The sequence below is a fragment of the Notolabrus celidotus genome, chromosome 12 (genome assembly GCF_009762535.1).
Source record: "Notolabrus celidotus isolate fNotCel1 chromosome 12, fNotCel1.pri, whole genome shotgun sequence".
Taxonomy (NCBI): Eukaryota; Metazoa; Chordata; class Actinopteri; order Labriformes; family Labridae; genus Notolabrus; species Notolabrus celidotus.
This window is the reverse complement of record NC_048283.1, coordinates 11450395-11473157: the sequence shown is the minus strand read 5'-3', so window position 1 is coordinate 11473157 and position 22763 is coordinate 11450395. Positions and strand designations below refer to the sequence as shown.

Here is a 22763-nt window from a genome sequence, read left to right as displayed (position 1 = left end):
TGGGAAACAATTTCAATACTTGTTTGTTGTATCTGACAGCGTGTGTAGGAGCGAGAGTTAGAGCAGGAGCGTGTGTGTGTGTGTGTGTGTGTTTGTGCACGCTGTGACCTCATCGATCATGACACCTAGTCTCTCTCTGGTGTGGTCACCTACACAGTGCTTGCCCTCTCTCCGTCTTTATCTCTGTGTATCACCATCCATCTCCCTGTCCCCTCCTTCCTCTGCTTTCATCTCCTCCTCCTCCTCCTCCTCCTCCTCCTCACCCACATCCTCTTCTCACACCCTGTACTTTCCTGCATTGGTCCCACCTTCTTAATCTCACCCTTTCCTCCTTCCTCACTTTCTTTTTGGGCTTCTAAATCCGTCATTTGGCACAGCAGGGGGTTGTACTCTCTCTCTCTCTTTCCTTCCTTGTCTCCTGTTTTTTTTTTACAACCTCCTATTTCAGAGCTGAAATCCTGCAATCATTCACTTGTTTGTTGGACTCCTCTCTGCCTGACTTTCTCCTCTGCTCCGCTCCTCCCTGCTTCACTGGTCTGTGACGCATGCCCATGGCGCTTTCCCTCCCCCTTCTTGCTCCCTTCCTTCACTCTTTTATACACTGTGCAGCCAGCCATCTCTCCCTCCTTCCCTTCTCACTCTCCTCCTTTCTCACTGACCCCATCAGTCCCTCGTGCCCTGGCTAAGCCTGGTCACTCTTCATCAGCCAGCCTCCGCTGGACACACAGACCTCCCAAGGGTAAATGGAAATGGGGTCTTGTTGGAGACCTCCTTGCCCGGAGTTGACAGTTTCACCTGAGTTTAAGTCCTTAGCTGATCCTCCTTACCCCTGGATGAGCACCTCATTACCTGCCATCCTCTCGCCCCTTTTATCTCTGAATCAAGTCATCCAGATAGCGTGTGTATTAGCCTCTGCACCGGTAAAGAACACAGTTTCCAGCTCTTCAATTTTAGGCACTTGCCCTTTTCAGTTCAATCAGCTTCTCTCACCCAATCACACCTAGTGAGGGCTCCGTCGCAGCGCCTGAGTGAGGATAATCACCGTGGTTACCGGCGTTACCGGAGGCCGCTGTCTGGCCAAGTTAGCGCAGCGCCCTGCGGGAGCTTTGGAGACAGGTGTCACAGCGGCAAAGGAGGGGGCTGTTAAACAAGCCTAGGGCCAAGCAGGAGGTATAAACGTTTACGCTCAGTCATGGTAACTGTGTCACCCACAGCGAGGAATGCTCACCCCATGGCGCTTGTGTATTTCCAGACGCAGGATCCCCAGTCTCATCCCCTCCATCTCTGCAATTCAACTTCGACTGGCTCCAAACATAAGTACACCTTGTAAGGAGAATACATAGCAACTGCCTTTGTGTAGTACCGAGAAGCAATGCGGAGGAGAATCAATGTTTACTGTAACCCGCTCCTGTGTCAAAGACAAACATACAGCGAGAGGGGTCAGCGGCGGGAGAAAAAGCTGCTGGCTCAGGGAACATCAGGTCACAGTATGTAAAAGCTTCCCCCTCGAGGGGCTTTTTTTTTTTTTTTTGCACAGAGCCAATCAGACAGAGTTGAAAGAGCTGGATTGATTGGCAGGCTTCGAACGCAAGCAAATGGGGGAGACGTCCTTGGCATCCAAGGCAGCATTAAAAAACTTCAGCAGCAAAGTTGGTGAAACGCCAGTTGTTTGGGGAGAGCGACACGTAAGGACGACATAGATCACCATTATGATAATCACAAGCGGCAGCATCAGGGGAATAGTAATGGGAAGGAGATGAGGTGGCAGCTATAAAAAGTGTTTCTACATTAGCGCTGGCCTGATTAGATTGACAGAAAGTTTCACTAATGGACAATTAAACAAATGGTCAAATGAGATATAAGGCTTCAATTACCAATCTGAGTCTGTGTGTTCCCTGTAGAATCAATGCGCCTTATGTATTGTGTTTGGACATGCTTTACACAGGATGAAAAAAAAGGGAAATGTAAAAGCCAAATCAAGTGACGTGTCCTTGCAGTGGAAACAAGATGACTTTTCAGGTCTTATTTCCTTATATTCAAGTAGATGTAAAAATAAATCACTCTGGACCTGGTCTATAAAGGCTGGAGGGGGTTGTTGAGATGCAATCATTGTGTGAAACAAAAGCAGCTCAAAACAAGGAGTTATGGATCGCATTGAAGACCGGGAGGCAGATTGGAAGATAATTACTGTAAAATACATCACCTGCACTAAACGGTAAGACTGGGAACATCTTCTGCTTCTGAGTAATGGACCCATAAAAGCCTGGGGGAAAATAAAATTCAGCCCGCACTAAGCTCCGTAACTCTTTCAGTCATCACTTTGCCGAAAAGCGACACAGTCCAATTTGTTTATGGAGCTTATGCCGAGGCGGTTGCTCAGCTGAGATAGTAGGCCACCCTGTCAGGACCCTTTAAGACTGCATCAGTTGATCAAACAGGGCCCAGCACGACAGCAGTAGGCAGCGCATTTTTTTTTAAAAAGGCTCGTTTCAGCTGCTCTTGTGCTGACGGGCATGCCAGTGCTGTCTGCCAAGTTCAGGTTGTCCAATTATTTAGACCTACAAAAGACATGGAATCACAAAAAAAATAGGACATTAACACTGAGACGCGAGCGTGCGCCGGGCTCTGTTTTACGACGTGAACCAGCAGATGGCGGTTCAGAGAGCATGAGACAGAGGACTCGTTCTCTTTTTAATTAAAATGTCGACAAGTTTATTTTATTTTGGGAGTGAGTTATCCTGTAAGGTTCGGATCAAAGGATAAACCTTTGCTTGCGGGGAAGACTTTCTCGACACATTAGAGAACAAAGAAAGACGCTGAAATAGCAAACGCAGCGCAATGTGGAAGAAAGTAAAGAGGCAATCTTAACTCTGGCATGATGCAAAGTGTGTCTGACAAGCATCAAAAACTGCATTTGGGCTCAGACAAACTCATGCATTAGCAATCCAATCCCTGAGTTCAAACGAAGCTCTAATGTACTACAGAGGATTCAGGAACAAGGTGTGTGTGTGTGTGTGTGTGTGAGTGTTTGTGCACGTGTGTCCATATTTTTACTTTTTGTGTGTGCAGCATTTCCCTTGATGTTTGTGTTTACACGCCAGGCCTCCCTCCTGTGAGTCACAGCGACATTGATTTATGCATGGCCCCTGTCTGTGTGTGTGTCTTTGTGCGTGTCTGTGTGTGTGTATACCAGCCATAATTGGTATTCAAATCTCCTCCCACAAGTGCGTCCAACTGCTGCCGTTTTTCAACTGCCAGAGCCCGAGCCAAGGTCCAAACAGCGTGATGGGGAACAAGCTCAAACGGATGGCTCTCATTGCACACATTGGAATAAACAAATGGAGGTGATTTAATGCACACAGCGATAAGGCAGGTGGTAATGGAGGCATAGGAGGAGGAATGGGGGGAGGGGGTGGAGGCATGGGAAGTGATGGAGGTGTGCAAGGTAGCGATTAAGGCTAGGCGAGGAGGTGGAGTCGACTGCATTTGTAACTGTATGTGGAGTGTAAGTTTGGCCCACAGCTGCTCTGGATCAGCCGCCCCCACATAAGCCGTGCACTCAGCACATAAACACACACTGCTGATTTGGTGTGTGAGTTATTGTGTGCGTGTGCGTGTGCGTGTGTGTGTGTGTGTGTGTGTGTGTGTGTCCCTGAGGCTTGCCCGTCAGACACACTGTGAAGTCTTTCTGCCTTTCTTCTCCCACTCTTCCTTCGCTCCCTCGTTTCTTTTTTTGCCTTTCTTGCTTTCTCCATCTTTCCATTCCTCTGTCTCTCTCTGTTTTCCATTTTTCAAAAAAAAGGACCAAGTCTCCCGGCCTTGCTGTCTTCACAGCATCCTGTCAATCCATACGTTCACTCACTTTGTCAATCCATCCAATCAATGTGTCCATCTCTATCCTGGCATAACAACAACCCCCACCCTCCCTCCCTCCCTCCCACCTCCCACCTTCCCCCTCTCTTTTTCCTCTCCTCTGAATTTGTTTTGCCATTTTTCTTATCAGAAGCACATTCTTCAAGTCTTGCACAATATGTGCAACATCGCAGGGTGTTCACAAACACAGCATCTTTTCAAATCCCTCTCTACCTTCTTCCTCCATCCACCCCCTGCCTGTGACACCCCTCCGCCTTCCCCGACCCCCTGTCTCTCCCGGCCCCTGTCAGCGGCTAGATTAATGACAGTGATCACTGAGCAGCCCCCAGCAGAGGTTTGCCCGCAGCTGAGGCCAAACCCGGCACTGTAAGCAGCACACAAACACAAAGACACACCGAGACATATAGCAAATTTACATTCAATGCACACGCAGATTCATAAACGTGCGCCCAGACGCACGCACAGAAACCTCTTACACAGTACTCTAGTAAGACTGATGCAAACGCCTACACGCTTATGCATATAAATCAACCCTCCACTCTTCCAGCAGCAGACATACAAACAGATGCACACGAACACACTCAAGGGAAAAAAATCAATACACAGGCCATGGTAAGGATAGTGTCAGTGCAGCAGGGAGAAATGACTATGGAGAGATGTGGTCCTCCCTATGTGAAAGAGACATCATCACAGCAGAGCACAGGACAGAACAGAACAGGTCTGACTGTGACAATACCCGACCTAGCACTTAACCCTTTCCCTGCCTCGGGACAAGGTAAACAAAGGCCCATGAAAAGACCAGCAGGCACAAGGTACAAACCAGTGGAACAGTATCTGTATGCACCACCTGGTCATAAGAATCCCTCTGTAAGGTTGAATTTAATGAAGTTTGTTATGAGTGTGTTTTATCACAGGTCCAAGCAGATGGATCAGAATACCACAAGGCTGAAGATGCTTGGAGTCAACACTGAGCACAATCCAATTACTTATTCCTGCAGCAGATGCACTTGTTATATAGGGTAGTGACCATGAAATATATTGTGCCCATATGGGATCATATAGCAGGACTATCCCAAGCTGATATGAACCACTGGGGGAGATTAATAGCGACAAAGGCAGTGCAGGTGCCAGTGAAAGGCTTTGTAATAGATTGTTAGATGTTATTGTATCTGATAAGGTGAGGTCTCAAAGGTCCGTTCAGTCCCTCGCACTGTAGCAGAATAGGAAATCAGTGACACACACCACAGCTGGGTCTGTTGCCGCTCTGTGTATCACACGTCTGGTCCACTGCGGGCATTTGTTATGAGCTCTCATGTGGCTGTCAGAAATATTCGCGCGGAGGCTCTCTGCATGCATGGCTGTGTGTGCGCACGGGCTCCTGGGACTCACACAGTAGCTGTGATACAATAAATCCAAATCACGGTCTGTGCACTGACAACAATCAGAATGGTGTGACGCAATAGGGTCAACAGAGCATGGTATGAGGAAATATTCCAAAAAGTGATAAGCCTGCGCCTTTCACTTTCATCTTGGAGGTGCTTTTGGGGTCTTTCCCGCTAAGCAGTTGCAAGAAGTGGCCAATACAATGATACACACTCACGTAGCAAAACGGATGTAGCCCAGACCAGCGAAAATGGCATTGCTTCTAATTACCCAGCGGTGAATGCTAACAGAGGTCCGCAGGATGATTGTAAACTGGCATTTTCTGCACGTGTTTCTGTCCCGCGGAGGACTCCAGTTTCCCTTTCCTCTACCTGACAGGTCAGAGAAGACTCCGAGCATTCACCAGCTTCTTCTTAGGACTTAGACAAACTTGCACACATCGAGGCAAGCTTAACACTCTCCCCAATTCACATCACACACACATACACTTTCTGGCTGTCTTACCGGTGCGCACCAAGCAGGCGACTGTGATGAAGGCGAGAGGGACGCAGTAGTTCCAAACGGTCGCGAAAGCCATCTCTGTCGCTGTTATTCCCCCACTGATCTTGTTCCTCAGTATTCCTCTTCCTTGGAGAAATCAGAGTGACATGAACCCGCAGGTTCACTCTCCGACTGCGCCTTCAGCGTCTGTGTAGTTATGTGAGTCTGTGCGTGTGTGTGTGTAGTGCGCACGCGAGACTCTCCGTGAACGAGTGTGTATTTGATCAAGCGCTCAGTGCGTAAAAGCTGGTCTTTTACATAGTATTACTTCCTCTCACGCACACACCCACTTTCCCTCCTTGTGAATGCGTGAAAATGACGGCTGGGCCGGTTTTTCTTGGTGACTTTACATTGTAAATATATTTTAAAAGCTTCCCATTGGGGCGGATCTGTGTGTGCCTCTGACCAATGACAGAGAGCAGGAGCAGGTGGAGGGGTGTGAGGATTAGAAAGAGGGGCTGGGCTTTGAGAAGAAAATAGCCTTTACATGAGATCAGGGGAGGGAGGAACGGTTGCACCTTCCTATTAATTGAAATCAATTCGCGCTAAATGTGATTGATAACCAGTATTCATTTTCAGACGCAAATTGCCAATTTATTCCATATCCAGCTCACGGACAGAAAGGAAGTGTGGCACAACGATTAAGATCACAAAAACGTAACAGATGTTTATTATGTGAAGCGAGGAATTCTGCAGTCATGTATTGGATTGTTCTGTTACCTGGAAATTGCTAAATGTCTGCTGATTCATCTGCATGCTAGATATTTGACTCTCTAATTTCACATTTGAAGACTGATATTGTTTTGATAACAGTCATTTCTGTATGAGCTTTTCTTTATGTTTTATTTTTGACTTTAGAACATGTGCAGTAGTCTCTGGGTTGTTGAGATCAGGGGACTTTATGTCACTAAAGTGGCCATATTATCTCCCAAATGTGCATATAGGACTCATCAAGGAAAGCATGGAGAAAAACCTGAATGTATTCTGTTAAATCGCCGTTCACAATGATGGTAATGGCCTGGAACAAAAACTTGTACTCTGGATGAGCTAGTGTATCTGCTCATCTGTAGTCAGGGCCTATTAGGTCTTGCTAAAGGGGCTCTTTAACTTTACCCTCATGCTGTGGACACAGTTTGCCCATAATTGTGTTTTCCAGTCAGAGAGCGCTGCTCCATTATGAAAATTGTTTCTCTTTCCACATCTCTTTTTTTTTTACCCTCCCCTAATCTAGTACCATGGGCATGAAGTATCCAGGGCTTCAAGGCATGTTTTGGAAACTGTATCTTTGGCGCCCCCTTCAGGTAACTTTAGGTGTAGCAAGTCATGGGTTTCAAATCTAGTTTGGCTTCTCTCTCATCTGTCACGAATCCTCCAGACACATTGGCCAGTTTGGCTCAAACATTTAGAAAAGTTCAAACAGGCAGTAAAGCATCAAAGCAGTCTAATAACATTAATATTAATATTTCTGCCCTTGACTTAAAGTCCTTCCAGAAAGTTCTCTTTGAACTCACGCCTCATATCTGACCTCGACTTGAGGATCTGTGAGCAATCATAAATTCTCAGCTTCAGGCTCCCTCTGCTCTGTGATTTCATTTCCCCAACACAACTTTTTAACCTTGTTGTTTTGGAGAGGAAAGTCTCTGCCCCACTCCATCCCCAATTCCAATCCCATCCCATTTTTCCCCGTCAGCCTCTCTGCGAGTGTTTGTTCCCCTTGGTTGGCAGGGAGTCCATGGCAGCTACTTCCCATCACCAGATGGGGCATTGTCAGGAAGTAATGAGGGGAAAACACCTGCTTCTCCAGCGAACTCCACTCCTTCATTTTCAGCCATTTGACACGACATATGCAGGAAGCACATACGAAACCAAGTGACCGTGACGAGAACAGCAGCGGGCGATGGCAAACAGCAGCAATCGCCTGGTGTTTTGGTGCGTTACTCAATGAGGTGTCATGTTCAGTACAACCCCCTCCACAAGTAGGCTGGTCTATTTAGGGTTACCAGGACAGTTTCTTACCAGACTCACTGTTGGTATGAGGAAGGAGTTGCCAAATCTAAATGTCACAGATCTGATTCCTCCTCCTATTAGGACCGAGGGACAACCTCCAGTCAGACTGAATAAATGAGGCCAACACTTAAGTGCCAAACTCTGCAGTCTCTCTAGAGGCCGCTTGAGGCTGACTCCTATTTGGCCCAACATTAAAATGCCCAACTTCAGAGCAGAATTCAACATGTTCACAGCCTGGTGTGGAAAACATTTGTGTCTCTTTGGCCCATTTCCCTTGTTACAGCAGTATAGGAGAATAAATTGTAAAAAAAATCTCACCTGTTTGAACCAGAATTGCCTACTATTTTGCATACTTAAGGCCGTGGACATTCAAATGAGAGGTGGATGCTACTAGCTGTATGACTCCAGATAATATTGCTACCTATGTTTAGGTGCCTTTTGGTGATTTTTCATGCAAGCATTGTTCAAATAAAAGATTTCAGAGAAAACTGTGTTACATTTTTTTTCCTAGTAAGTGAGATCCTAGCTTGACTTTATTGATATATTAGCACTAACTAGTTGGTAAAATGTCTGTGCTCTACTGTATAGACCTAGCCTTCTCATGACGGAAACCACATACACACCAATTCAAAAAAGCTGATCTTTACAGCAGAAATAAACATGTTTACAGCCTGGTACAAAAGACGAGTGTAGTCTGGATAGCTCATGTCTCGATCGACACACACTGTACCGGGGGTGAATTTTTTTTCCAATGCGGCAATTTCAAAGATATTTAGATTACGAGTTTTCTATTATGAGAGGCACAGCTGACTTGATTGACAGGCGGGAACACTGTAGCTGTTGGCTAGGAAGCTGTTGGCTAGGAGGCTGCCGCCGATGATTGGCCTCAAAACAGCGCTTCAGAAGCAGATGGGTGAAGTCATGATACTCCGTCCATATTTTATACTGTCTATGGTTTGTTGTTGTCTGATGTATGTTGGGGGTGTGGTTAGTCAAGTTTTATTTTTGTTTTTTAAGTTAGCTGGTCCAGCTTTTGCTCTGTTCAACCATGAGATGTGGGTAGGGTTGCCAACTTTCTCCCTACTAAATAAGGGACAGGTGCACGATGCCATGGTGGAGTGAGCATGATGCTTATATTCATATTCTGACTGGAAATGCAGAAACTGTGAATATTCCCTTTAATCCTTACTGTATCATTATGTAACCTCATATGAATAAACCTCAAAGAAACCACAATGTCTCTTTACATCAAAAAACAGGCAAAAGAAAAATTAGATGCAAAAGAGGAGTATGACTCACCAAATGTACTTTTTCCATGGATACTTTTTGCTGCTCTTGACTGACTCAAGCAGTTTTTTGTCCTTTTGCTTAGCCAGAGAGAAGTCCTTACATGACAAGTCACAGTTTACAGATATTTGAAGTTCATTTTGATCAGCTCTGTGCTGCATCTCTTTCTTGAGTCTGACCATTTAATGACCATCAGACAGAAAATCCTCTCCACACTTTTTTGCAGGACTTGGGGCATTTACACTGTATACAAGTGATGCGCGTGAGGGGGCCTGTGATTGGATGACAGGTGGTGTGATTGGCACATGATCTGCCAAACATCTGATCTAGGATCTGTAGAGTGCAGTTAATAGTGCACTCTATAATTGCAATACGGGACAATTGAGGTCCCGTATGAAACAAACCAATTTAGCCCAATATACGGGATTTCCCTGCTAATACGGGACAGCTGGCAACCCTAGTTGTGGGTACTCTTGGTTCTACAACATTTTAGCTTCTCGTCTTTAAAGTAAATAAACCATGGTCATCTACCACTACAGGTACACTCTCATTCTAAAATGGTTAGCTAGCTAATTAGCAAGCTAACAAATTAGCCACTGGGTTGGGCTGTGAAGCTTCGCTAACTTTGTGTTTGTGAACCTCTCACTTTTCTCCACCACCTCCTTCTTCTCATCCAAATGCTGTCACATCTGGCTTCAAGGAACCAACATGGTGACTGGAGGCTTTAAAAAGACAAATCAGTATGTGAGGTCAGTAGCTACGTCCATTATTTATACTGTCTATTGTTAGGACCCTGCCTGCATCAGACAGAACTTTTCGGCTGTTCTGTATTCCCTGCACAGCGTCTACATCGCCCCGAGCTGATGTCCGGTGGTTTATCCATGAGCCACTATCAAGGTCAGGATGTCACTGTAAACCACACTTCTCCCCCTCCCAACCACAGCCTTGTACCTAAGAGACAGCTCCTCTATGTGAAAAACCTGAAACATAATCTTGTCTTTTCTGGCCAACCAGTTGAAGCCTCAGGACCAAATCCCACCGGGGGACTCACAGCTTTTCAGTCATGACCGGTTTAAAGGCCAAAACAAAACGGTGCTCACTGGCATTTCACATACCAGAGGGCATTATAAATTTACAACTTGCATTTTTTCCCACAGAATGTAACATTTTTTTTTTTAAAGTGTTTCTAGTTTGGTTAAAGTCTCCTTTACTTCCAGAGCTTGACCTCAGACATAAAGTAAGTAGAAGTTTGTGGAGTTGGAGAAGAAATACACAGTCTGTAAAAATGCTCAACAAAAAATGGCTGCAGCAGAAGCAACTGTACAGGGGGGGTTTGAATAATCAGTTTAATAACATTATCCTGGCTGTGCTCTGTGGCGCATGCACCCGTTAATGGAGTGTCATTGTTAAACTGCCGCTTCGCCCATTATTAACGACGGCGTACGGTCAACCACACACGGATAATAAAACCACATAAAACCCAACATAACTTCAACAGACAAGCGTAATGAAATTCTCTGCATTACGAGCACGGTTATGGTAATAAGCGGTGGTTGCTGTGGCACAGCGTTGAGGGTTACAAGGCAACAGAGGAGAAAATTAAAAAGATGAAGATGTAGTCTATGATGAGTATTTTGGTGGGGAATCGGGATAAACTAAGTCTTGTTCATATTGGAGTAGAGCTAGCAGAATTTCACCCTGCCTACACTCATAATGGATGGGTAAAGTTTCAAGGTTACGTGACTTTGCTGCACCTGGCTGTGTGAGTGTTGAGTTTTTCGTTCATGCATGTGTTCGCAACCTGAACTGACTGAGAATGGGTTTAGAGCTCGGAGGCAGATGGGGAAAAACATTGCGCAGGCACAGTACTTTGAGTAAAGGTCATTGCCTCAGAGTGAGGTCTTACAGACTGAAGGGAAAGGTTGGTAAACAAGCTGATGCAAGCCTGAGATGGCATTGGATCGAGAAGATGTGTGGCCAAGCGAGCATGCATGTCGGTCTTTCACTACATTGTCAATACTCCCCAGCCTCTTTTGTATCTCTAAAATGGTGCAAAATCAATAACACACAGGAAGACAGTGAGTACAATTTTCGGAAAAGCTATTTAATATCAAACAAATCCAAAGTACAGTAAATTAAAAATAGGAGTGCAAAGTGCTCGAGAGCAGTCACAGTAAAAATAAAGAGATAATAACCCTCTCACGGATGCTTTGAGATGGTGCTGCTCTGGAGGGAAAGGTTGAAACGAAAACAAATCATCAAAAAACAGCCTTATTTTATCACCTAAAGTGCTCATTCATAATAAACAGCTGACTAATTTTATTTGACTCAGAAAGGAAAGAGCTGCATGTGAAGTCTTTACATCATCCCACATCATTTTGCTAAGAAAATAGCCACCCATTTTCCATGCTACTGAATGAATGAAAAGAAATTGGCCACCTTTTTATTTTGTCCAAGACGCATAACACCCACAAGCAAAGCAGCGCCTGTTTCTCTAAAGCAATCATTTGCCCTTCAGGCTTTTTACACCCTGCTTGTTTCTGATTTTGATTTTCCTCCCACTAAAGCCTCCAAATATCCCTCTTTGATCTTTTTCCCTCCCCGTCTCCTTTCCCAATGTGCCCACCCATACTCCATCTCCTCCCCCCTTTTTAGTACCCCCCCTTATGCTATCCTTCAATTTCTGGCCACCCACTCCATCTTCTTCTCCACCTGCCTGAGCAGCTACACCAGGGGTTGTTTGTCTCCGGAGGTGGAGGGTAGGGACTCCACACTGGTTTTGTAGATGGGTTTCTTCTGAGAGCGGTCATCACTATGAGAGAGGGAGAGAGGGAAAGACAGAGGAGCGTGATTATCTGTATATCGACCTAAGCACTACAAAACTATAAGCGAGGAAATTATGGACTAGACCTGAGCAATGGACCCACTCCTGGCTGATAATATGAATGAGCATTCTCCTCCCTTTGCTCTCCATCTCCTCTTTTATTCACACATATACACATAGCAGCACATGCTGCGCCACACGTGTGAGGATTAAACTTTTTTCGTCTCAAGCAGAAATCATGTATGAAGCCAGCTGTTATGGAAAATCAACCTTTTGGTCCTTTTTTTTCTTCCCCAGCCGTATGGAACCGACGTTAATAACCGAAGCTGCAAAGGGTCATGGCTCACATTAACATACTGTCAGCAACACATTTAATAGGACTTCTACTAATGCTCTTATCATTGCTGTAGCCCTTTTCATACTATATATAACATGCCAGAATTAAAGCTGGTGCTATTAGCTGGTGCTTTTCACACATAGTAAGTGTGAGGGACACAAGGGAGAGGAGGGGGTGGAAAAAGATCAAGGATGGGGGTCAAATAGGTCAGACCTGCAGAGATATACATTAACATTCAGTTTAAAAACACCTTTTAACACGTAAAGCACACAAGCCCTACCTTGCATGTGTGAAACGGTTTTCTGCATGACCACTTAGCATACAAACCACACACACAAGGTGAAGTGTACAGCTAAATTCCCACACTGTAGCTGTAACGGCCTTGGTTCTATCACGAGACAGAATGAAATATTGCAGCAATAACCATATCCATAATATAAAGTCAAACTGCAGGAGGAGAGACTGCAGCTGAGTTAAAGGAAATAGGAAGGTGAGTGTGGGTAAAGCACCGTGAAGAAATCAAACAATCACACAGGCTCGCACACGTCCAGTTGCAGGTTATGCATCAGATTTTGTGTATGATTCAATATGAAAATCACACTCTGGGAGAAAATTGACCTGCTGTTATGAAGTATTGCAGACACAAACAATCAGTCAGGACTTACATGGGTCCCTTGCTGGTCTTGGCCTGCTTGGCCCTGCGGCACAGGAACACACTCATGGAGAGGATGAGCACCAGGAGAGACACAGCGGCCGCCGAAGTCATCAGCACAAGCCGGCCATTACTGGACGCATACCAGGGGGCATCCGCTGTGGGACAGATCAGTCAGTCATGAAGGGAAACGTGCATCATACGGACCCCGAAATCAGCAAAACTCTGAGCTCTCTGCCTGTAGGCAAAGCTTCCATAGACAACATCCTGTTTGTTTGTGCAAGAAAAGTGTGTGTGTCTGTCTGAAGCTCAGAGAGGTCTGCTGCTGGACACAGCATGGATCTTTGAGAACTCTGCCTTTCGCTATTTTGGAAACTATCTGGTTATCTTCTTTTCCAAAGCAGTGTTTTTTCTTTGGAGTCGGAAGTAAACACCTTAAGAAATGAGGTTGAGAGGATTCTTTCGGCAGCACAAATCACTGGGTTTGTTTATAGATTCAGTCATTCCATATGTAAAGAGGATTTCTTGGCAGCTTGAGTCATGCAGGTTTAAATCAAAACTGCTTGCTGACGCTTTGTTCTCTTATTGTGTTGCAAACTTCAAAGCAACAGCAGCGACATGCAACATTTGCTCCCCATACCTTCAAGGACGAACAAACATTATCCCAGCATCTTGGAATTATTAGCTTTTTAATTAGTACATGTGCTCCCGAGGAAATCCCGGAGACATTGTGGAGCGCGGTGACCAATGAGTCAATTGCAGCAGTAATAAGATAGCTCTACCATAATAAATAACATGCATCGGCTTAATTGCATTTTTAGAGGTTGCATAATTTCAATGATTGAAATCACAAGGCTTATGAATCGGACTGCTTGAGAGGACGGCGTTTAAAACGGTGGTGCATTCACACAGTGCAGTCATCTCACAGGTCAGTGATAAAGATGATGAAGACAGATGAAGTGCTGTAAATTGGATTAGCTATAATGTTGTAATGAAATTAGCCCTCCACTTGAATACAGTCTTCACGTTTCAGGAGGAATAAGACAGTTTGTCAGTCACAAAGATTGACTGTCACTTTGTGTACATTCATCTGAAGAAGTAAAAACAGACATTAATAAAAAAAACTGCTGCCTATCATTCCCTATAGATATCATGCATCATAATGCACTTTTCGATGACAGAGGAACGTCCCTTGCGGTTACTGAAATCTCACAAGACTGCATAATATAATTTCATATAGTTTGTCAACTCACACTGTATTGGCCAAAACTTTATGCAGCAGCAGAATATTTAATAAGAGTTTTGGCAAACCTCATCACTCCTCACAAATCCACTTAACATGCAGAAAATTGAAGAGTGATGAGATAATATCTTAAACCTCCCTATAGCTTGAGCCTGCAGGTTGATGCTAAGATGGTGATCAGGCTGAAAGTTTGAGCGTAGCACTGGTACAGGGCAGCGGTGTCAGTGGCAAATCAGAGGCAGAGACCAGAAATCTTGCAGCTCATTTACACTTCCCACCTCACATGAAAAGCCCTACGCATAGCAGGCGACCCTTCCCACCCGTCTCACAGCCTCTTTTTGCACTGTTTAAAACTGTATTTTATTATTTTTATTAGCTTACTTCTTAACTTTTTCTAGCTTTCCTATGTTTATCTGTTGTTGCCGTTGCTAGGGTCTGAGAGAGAAACCCAATTTCAAATCCTCAGTATGTCTAGTGCATACTGCAGTTTATTTGACAATAAAGAAGACTTTGACTTTTTTTACTTTGAAATCGGCCACCTAATTGGGAGGATACGTTTGTCGTTTGACTGTGAGATCGACACATGACAGTTGTGAAATTCATGCAGCTAAAGTTACCAGCCTGAGCTAGCTTGCAGGCTTGCAGGCGCTGCTCTACAAGTGCAATGAAGATTAAATATAAAAGCAGAGTCACCAATTTTGCAAGTCTCTCCCTAATGCCGAACAAATATTTCTAACTTCTGTAAAGTCGGTGTCTCTGTGCTCTAAAGTGCACTTATGTTTGACTTGATATTTATAACAAAGGAGGAAAAATCTAGTTAAAAGCATTGCTTCTTTTATAATAATAATTATCCTCTTACCCTTTAAAGTTGCTGCAGTTTTGTCATTGCCATTTATTCCTGCTGTTTAAAATGTATCATGTCCTCTGGGATCATCTACCTATTATCATTTGACATTTTACATTTGATTCCATTTGCGACATTGTTGTCACCTTTTATGTGTAAGGTGCTAAATGCCCCCCTTCTTATTTCACCCTCACAGTCTTTTTCTTTCTAAAGAAACATCAACCATTAGCTGCTTCCTTAGAAAGTGAGAGGTTTTGGCAACACACCTACGAAGGAGAACTTCTGCTTACTGTATGTTCATGTAATCGCACCATAACACCTGACCTCTCTGACCACATTTGAGTTGCACAAGAGGAAGTTACACAACACATTTACTTGTTTTGCTCAGGGGTTGTTTACAGTGGAGAGTCCCGGATGTAACAAAGAAATCCAAAAATGATAAATTACCACTTAACACTCATTAAACAGGACATTTCCAGGTAGATCTGCAGTCTCCTCTTACCGGGCAGCACGGTGATGCTGATGGTGCGTTTCTTGTTGAGTGACTCCACAGAGGGATGCTCTGCCATGCAGGTGTACTGGCCCCCATCGGTCACGCTCACCTTCTTCAGCGTCAGCTTAGAGGAGGGGAGGATCCAGTCGTCACCCTTGAAGAGAAAAATGGAGACAAAGATAAAAACACACTTCATGTAAAATCAGGGTTCAGGTGTGTGACCTTACTAATCTAAGAGCCTAATATATGTTCTGCTATATGGATGTGGTGATTGAACATATTGAACATGTAAAAGTGATGATTTAGGTGTAATCTGCCCAAGGAGGCCAGATGGACAAATGACAGGGATGTCCGGTAACATTGACCGTCCTTGTATACAGGCGAGCACAGCAGATCGGGCTGAACAGGATAAAAAGTATCAAAGTATTTTATTGGTCATCGTGTTTGCAGCCTTAAAATCATCGACAAACCCCTACAATTTAAAACAATGCCAAACTGAGACTACAGGAGGGACAGAATAAATTATGGGAGTAGAAGAAGAAGAGAGGGAGACCATGGGAAAGTGTAAAAGATAGAAATGGAATGGGCAGAAAGTGTCATTTTGGCCGATAACTGTCAGAGGGACAAATAAGGAAGTGACGACAAACAAAAACACGGAGAAACATGGAGACTGGCAACGGCGATGGGACACAAACAGAGAGACAGAAATATCTGCTTGTTTTCAGTCCTCGGAGAACAGTCCCTAAAGTCTCACATGAAGTGTATTTACCTGAGCAGTAATCCCAAACGAATGAACACACATCGGCACAAGTCAATAACCTAGAGAACACCATCATCCGAAAAGAATGACGCCGCAACAACACACTGTTAACACAACACATAATGAGATGGCAAGGGAGCACGATGAATTGTTGACACAAAAATAGCAGCACCATTACGAGATAGAGCCCGACATGGGAGGAAACAAATAATAGGCCAAACACGAGGATTGGAAAACAAATGAACGTGAAGGACGGGGTAACAAAAAAAAAAAAAAAAAAAAAGACATTACACCATGCAAATGATTTGGCTCCTGGGAGCTGCAGCTCCTGCCAAGAAAGTCCATTTCAATTTGAATGGATCTGAATTAAGAGGATTTCCCATAAAGGCCAGGTCTGGCCAAAGCAGCATTTTGTATGCAAATCCACTGGCACCCAATGCAGTGGCCCGTTTCTGTCTCTGTCCTGCTGTCATTACCCAGGGGCCAATGTGCCCGCGGCGACTGTCTGTCACGGTGGAACGTTCTGATGCCACTCTCTGCTCCATATCTATTCCTGTCATACATACAGTGGGCTCACACTCACAGGTAGACAATCATTCCATCCCATCTCATCATCTCCTTGAATATCTCATTCCGTTTTTCCAATCGTTTTGCGACTTATGCAAATGGAGCGTAAATAGATCGACAGCTGAACCTCCAGCGTGAGATGATTCCATCTCCATGCCCTGATGGTTCTGTCACTCAGCCTGGCATTAATAACTGCTCTTCATTGGAGGGACGGAGCTCTATATTTGACAAATTATGAGAAAAAACCTATAAGCTCTATATGATCATGCGGAGGACAAACAGTATTAACAATGTAAAATGTCCACTGAATTGGATTTGAATTTGTAAGCCAATTTATGACCCGGATTAGCGGTGACCCTTTAACAAGCACATTAACCCCGAGCCGACTTATCAGGAAGAATAACAAAGGAGCAAACTTTGCAATTATGTCCGCCTGTCCCCAAGATATCTTCATAGTCACATACTGTAGCTTCATTACACCTGCTGTTGGTGGCAGAACACTGTCAGTGTGTAATACACTTTTATCACCACAAGGGCACAGTATATCTCCCTACTCGTAACCCTCGTCTTCTTCTACATGCCTTTTGGTAGTATTCCGTTTTACATTGAGACGTCTTAATTTCCCCCGAGCGAGGGTTCCTAGGCTCAGTGACGAGCCCAGCTGAATAATTCAATACTGGTTAACCAAACACTGAATAAATCATTAAAAATCTATCCGCATAATTGTTTTCAGGTTGACTGTCTCTTGTCTGGACCTCATTAAACTATTAATCCTTTGTAAGTGGGTGAGCTGCAATCCCCTAGCGAGCAGTGGGGCCTAAGCCAACCGGTCACTTACATACAGAGCGCTTCTTCAGAAGAAGGGATGAAACAGCCACAGGGGAAAGGGAAACAAGTGGTTTGAGAAAGTCAGGAGGAAAATTAAGAGAATGCTTGAGCAAAGAAATTACCTGGAGGGACTTGGGAAGACATAAAAAACATAAGGAGGTCACATCAAAGAAGCAGGGAGGATGACAAGTTTCCAGAGCATAATGAGGACACTGCCACTGTGTGCACATTCCCGAGGCTTTCTTACGTCTTTATTCCAGAAGTACTTTGGCTCCTCGGACGAGCTGGCAGAGCACTGCACCACCACGTCATCCCCGAGTCGCACCTTCAGATCCTCAGGCATCCTCAAGTAGCTGCTGAAGCCTTCCCTGGACATGGATAAGTCCCCCATGTCTTAAACAGAAAGCAAAGAACAGCAGGAGTTATAAAGCATGATGCAGCATTAATGAAGGTGGAAATTAATGTACGGTGAAGCTACCTCTCCAAGAGTTCTGGGTGACTGAACATATGTTTGCAGCAGTAGCAGCTGGTAAACACCCAGACCTTTGAGTATATTTGAGTGTATAAGGCTTGGGTATAATGCCTCCCAGTGGTACAGACTGTACTGAGCGATCAATAATAATGATAATAGGCTTCATCTTATCGGAGTCTTTAGAGAGGCAGTGTTGTGAATAATGGCTCATTTTCTCTTCCATCTCAATAGATGGCCCACGTCCATCCAGCTCCTCCTGGCTCCTCTCTCCCTCTCTGTCTCCTTCAGTCCTTTAGTCCATTCTAATCTCTGCCACTTATTGATTCCCCCCATGAGGCTGAGGAGCCTATCAAACAGCATCGCGGTCGATTTGATGGCCACTGAGAAGATAGAGGACACTGATAATCTAACTTGCTACGCCACGGATGCTGTTTCATTCGACTGTGTATCCTGCGATGATAGTTCCAAACCTGAGCCGCACCGGGATGATGCGTCTTTGTTTGGTCCAAGAAAAAAAATGAAATAACTGTAGTCGAGCTATCATGCCTATCACAGTGTGAGCACAGAATCGGTACTTTTTGCACTTGTTTTGTTGTACAGCTGCACTGCACAGATATATCTTGTGGTATTAACTATTCATATGTTTTTCTCTCCCTCACTGTGAACAAAGCTGTGTCCACACTGAGTCCGAAAGATTGTCTTTACCTCACGCTGGCTGAAAATAGGAGAAAAATTGCAAAGTTTTATGGTATCTCTGTTATGTCTCATAACCTTGACCAGTGATTCCCAAACTGTGGGCTGCTGTCCCCTCACTCATGTACAAGAGGTCCTCTTTTTTTACACAAAAAAACATGCACTCACATTATGTTTTGCACTTGTTTTGCTGCTTTACAAATTGAAGCTGTAACATAAATGGATTATTTAGTTGCTATGCATAGCTGGGGCCCCCTTTCAATTAAAGGAAAGTGCTTTTTATAAACTCAGAATATACTGGGAAGTAATTCTTCTTTGTCTCTAGTGTTGTTATTGTTGTTTGATTAGAGCTCTGGGTAGGCAGCAGAATATTTTTCAAAGAAAGCGGATGCACTCCTACGTTAGAGAATGGCTGACCTACATTATTTACCAGGGGCTTTTATTCTTTCTTCTTTGTAAGTCACATCCTAATACTGTCAATAATAATGTCATCACTGGAAAGAAAAACTCAGATGCTGAATCTCTTATTCCCAAGTCATATGCATGACTAGATAGTGTCATATTTCAGCAGAACTTTCTTTGGCTTCTGCAGGGCACAGACTGCATGAGAAATCTGAGATTTCTTTATTTGTCATAAAAAGGGAAACAGTGTCACAGAGCCATTGTTCCACAGACTTTGAGCAGACAGCTCCGACACAGCTCCAATCCCGTATCCGTAACCCAGAAACTCACAATGCACTTTGAAGGCCAGCGTCTGGGAGAATTTGTCTTGCACAGTCGTGTTTTCGGCGTCAGACACACAGCGGTAGGGCCCCTCGTAGTACCTTCCTGCATGGGGGATGGACAGGACGAGGCTGTCTGCAGTCTGCTCCACTTGAATCGAATAGAAGCACCAGGATCGCTCCCAGAGTTTACGCCAGCCCTGCATGTACTGAGGAAAGAAAGAAAGAAAGAAAGAAAGAAAGAAAGAAAGAAAGAAAGAAAGAAAGAAAGAAAGAAAGAAAGAAAGAAATATTTTCATTTTCATTCTCTGATCATTGCTGTGGATAAATGCAGAAATGCATACTTTTGACTCTTCTGGTGTATTCCCATTACATGTGTTAGTTTCCATTGTGTGAGCAACACAGAAGTGAACTACTTGATGTGATATTTACACAGAGCAGCTGACATCTCTATGTAAACATTAGTTCAGGCTGCAAATGTTATGACAAGTAACAACAAGCACATTATTTTCTCATGTAGAGTATGAGCCGGTTTTAAAAGGGGGAATTATAACATGATTCATCTTTAATTGGAATCCCTATGAACATACAACATTCATATTTAAACAACCTTAGAACTTACAATCAGAATACTTACGGTCTTCAAAAACACTGCTCTGTCACAAGAAAGCCCAAAGAATCCTATAACATAACATCCTGAGCTCATCAAGTGTGCTCTTTTTCCCCTCCACTTCCTCTCCTGCCCAACTACCTGTTTCTTCCCATGGTGGCTCACCTTGGAGAAAACCTCAAAGTGGACCTGGCTGATGTTCACTTCAGAGTCCGAGTACAGACACTCCAGCGTGATCCTGTCTCCCTCCAGGATCGGCTCGGTCGGCCCTTTAATGAGCAAAGTGGCTGCATGTGGACAGAGATTAGAGATGCAGGTTATTGATCACAGCATGAATAGGCAGCAGGGCTCAGGAGTCAAAAAGTGTGATGACCTGAACTGAGCTGCACTTCTGGGCAAAACATTCAAAACAACCTCACCCTTTCCCGTGACATTTGTTTCTGGCTATCGCAGGAAATCAGCCAATCTCGCTCACAGTGACCACATGACCACAACAGGTTCTTCCACTTTGCTTAGTGTGATAACAGACGCAGTTTGTCTGTCGCTACAGGCAAGACTCACTGAGAAACACCACCAGTGTACATTATTTTTTCATGGTCCGAAGGGGGATGTTATGCGGACATGTCTCTGCATACAGTTGGCATACATCAAATATTTAATTGTCTTCCTCAACAGTCTCTTGATAATCCTCCTATCAGTTCCTGATTTGATCGGAGTCTCAGGGGAAACCCATCAGTGTGACAGAAGAGAAACTAAAAGCCTTTTCTCTAGAGGCCAGAAACACTCAGAAACAAACAGGCAAGAGAGCAGACAAACAGGCACGCATACACAAAAACACACACTCTCCAAACTCAGGGACTGCCACAGCATGAATATATTTGTTGAGGGAAAAAAAGGGCAGAACCAGACTTGAATATTAAACCAACAGCTCATAACAGAGGCGCATTAAAATTAAATGTTTTGGAGAGACTGCATAAAAATCCTTTGGAGAAAAAAAAAGATGTATTTACCATAGCTGCCTTGAATCAGGGCGACCACCGCGACAACGAGAATGACTTTCATGATTGTGAAGCTCTTCAATTCTAGGAAATAATGCTGCGTGATCAGGGGAGGTTCTAAACTGAAATGAAAGTTTGCTCACTATTTATGTATGACAGGTGGGCGTGACTCCTTCAGTCATTTTCAGGAAGTGCGCACAAAATAGTCCGAAAATGCGCAAGCACCAAGAATCTATCCATCAAAGCCAATAAAGCCGAAAATGAAATACTCAACAAGCCGTGTTACATGTCCAAAGTCCCATGACTCTCTTTTGGTAATGAGCGTATCAAGTATGCGACGCAGTTTGTGTCTAGTGTAAATGAGAGAATTATGCTGCTCCGGTTATCAAATTCTTACTGCGTCATTTATCTCCGAGGAGAATCAGGCCTGTGACTGTTACAGTGTAAGCGTGTTGTTGTTGTTGTTGAGATCAGGGTTTTTCTGAAGAAGTTCAACAACAGGATGTGAAAGAAGTCTTGACGTGTTGTTTGAGAGCATTGAAACAACCCGGTGTGACATGTAATACGGAACAAGCAGCCAACATTTGACGCTTCATTTGCAGTGACCTTTGATTGATTAGCTGTTCACTGGAGCTGCGCAGGAGACAGCATCCAAAGAAAACAGGCTCGGAGCTTGTTTGCTGCAAGATAGCTTGAAATGCTGACAGTTTCAACTTACAGTTACAAAAAGAAACCCCTCTAAAATATGAGTTTTTCTCTTTCAATCAGATGTTCACTTTTACAACCCCAGTGGACTGTTGTAAAAATAAGGATAAAACAATCAAGTAGCCTAGTTTTGAAAAACAAAATTCAAAGATCATATTGGCTAGACTACCTCCCAAACTCCTGTAGATAATAAAGGTATGTTTGTATTTAAAGGCAATTTACATGTAAAAAATAAAATAAAAATAAAGAAATAATAGTGAACCATTGTTTATTTATTCAGATCCCCATTGCCTGCCACTAACAGCTACACTTCCTGGGGTCCACATAAAACAAACATAACAGAAAATATACATGTAGTACAAAAACAGAAAATACCACAACCATTTCAAAGAATACACATAATGGATGTAATGTAGCCTACACATTCCAATGAATTAATATCAAGAAACACTACATAACATCACATCTAATTAAGATCAATCATAAGTGTTCACCGAAATTCATTAATGTTAGGGTTATTGTTAAAGTGTTCCTTTAAGAGTCTTTTAAAACTGGCCTTACTCACCATTACCTCAACATTATTTTCCACTAAAATACCAAAAAGATTCTTCTTCTTCTTCTTCTTCGTCTTCTTCGTCTTCTTCTTCTTCTTCTTCTTCTTCTTCTTCTTCTTCTTCTTCTTCTTCTTCTATTATTATTATTTTTATTAATCAACCAATATCTATTTATAGAAAACCAATTCACAGCAAATGTTTTCTAAAGACGCTTTACTTTACTATAAAGACTAGGTCAAGACCATTCACTTTATTTATGTTATTCACAAATCAAAAATATGATTCAATCAGTTCTCTTTTCAAGATTCAGTCTTATCCTCTCTTGATCCCCCATGAGTTCAGTATTTTTGTTCAGTATTCAGGAAGTTACA

The 22763-nt window shown here is 43.7% G+C and overlaps 2 protein-coding genes across 5 annotated transcripts in view; both read right to left on the bottom strand.

Moving 5' to 3' along the window:
* cadm4 (cell adhesion molecule 4) overlaps positions 1-6151 on the bottom strand; it is a 219250-nt gene extending 213099 nt beyond the window's left edge. For 3 of the 4 annotated variants that reach the window (XM_034698612.1, XM_034698615.1, XM_034698614.1), the window contains exon 1: positions 5761-6117. In XM_034698612.1, the coding sequence (XP_034554503.1) occupies positions 5761-5833 (73 nt within the window). In that variant the 5' untranslated portion in view covers positions 5834-6117. Of the gene's footprint in view, positions 1-5760 lie in introns of all 4 variants that reach the window. The other variant, XM_034698613.1, reaches the window with a different exon arrangement.
* Positions 6152-11173: 5022 nt separating this feature from the next.
* si:ch211-79k12.1 (uncharacterized protein LOC568891 homolog) lies at positions 11174-21774 on the bottom strand. Its single transcript, XM_034698759.1, has 7 exons — positions 21146-21774; positions 20301-20422; positions 19536-19734; positions 17886-18031; positions 15493-15637; positions 12917-13061; positions 11174-11902 (listed from the first exon to the last, which is right to left on the bottom strand). The coding sequence occupies exons 1-7, from the start codon at positions 21195-21197 to the stop codon at positions 11815-11817; spliced, it is 897 nt and encodes a 298-aa protein (XP_034554650.1). The 5' UTR covers positions 21198-21774; the 3' UTR covers positions 11174-11814.
* Between the last annotated feature and the right edge of the window lie 989 nt (positions 21775-22763).

Bases quoted from the DNA above. Each gene is read 5' to 3' on its own strand.
- si:ch211-79k12.1 (XM_034698759.1), bottom strand. From the start codon at position 21,197: ATGAAAGTCATTCTCGTTGTCGCGGTGGTCGCCCTGATTCAAGGCAGC. The intron at 15,638-17,885 runs GTAAGAAAGCCT...TTTCTCTTCAAG, and splicing joins AGTACTTCTGGAATAAAGAC to GGTGACGACTGGATCCTCCC. The intron at 13,062-15,492 runs GTAAGAGGAGAC...TCTGTCCCACAG, and splicing joins CAGCATCACCGTGCTGCCCG to CGGATGCCCCCTGGTATGCG.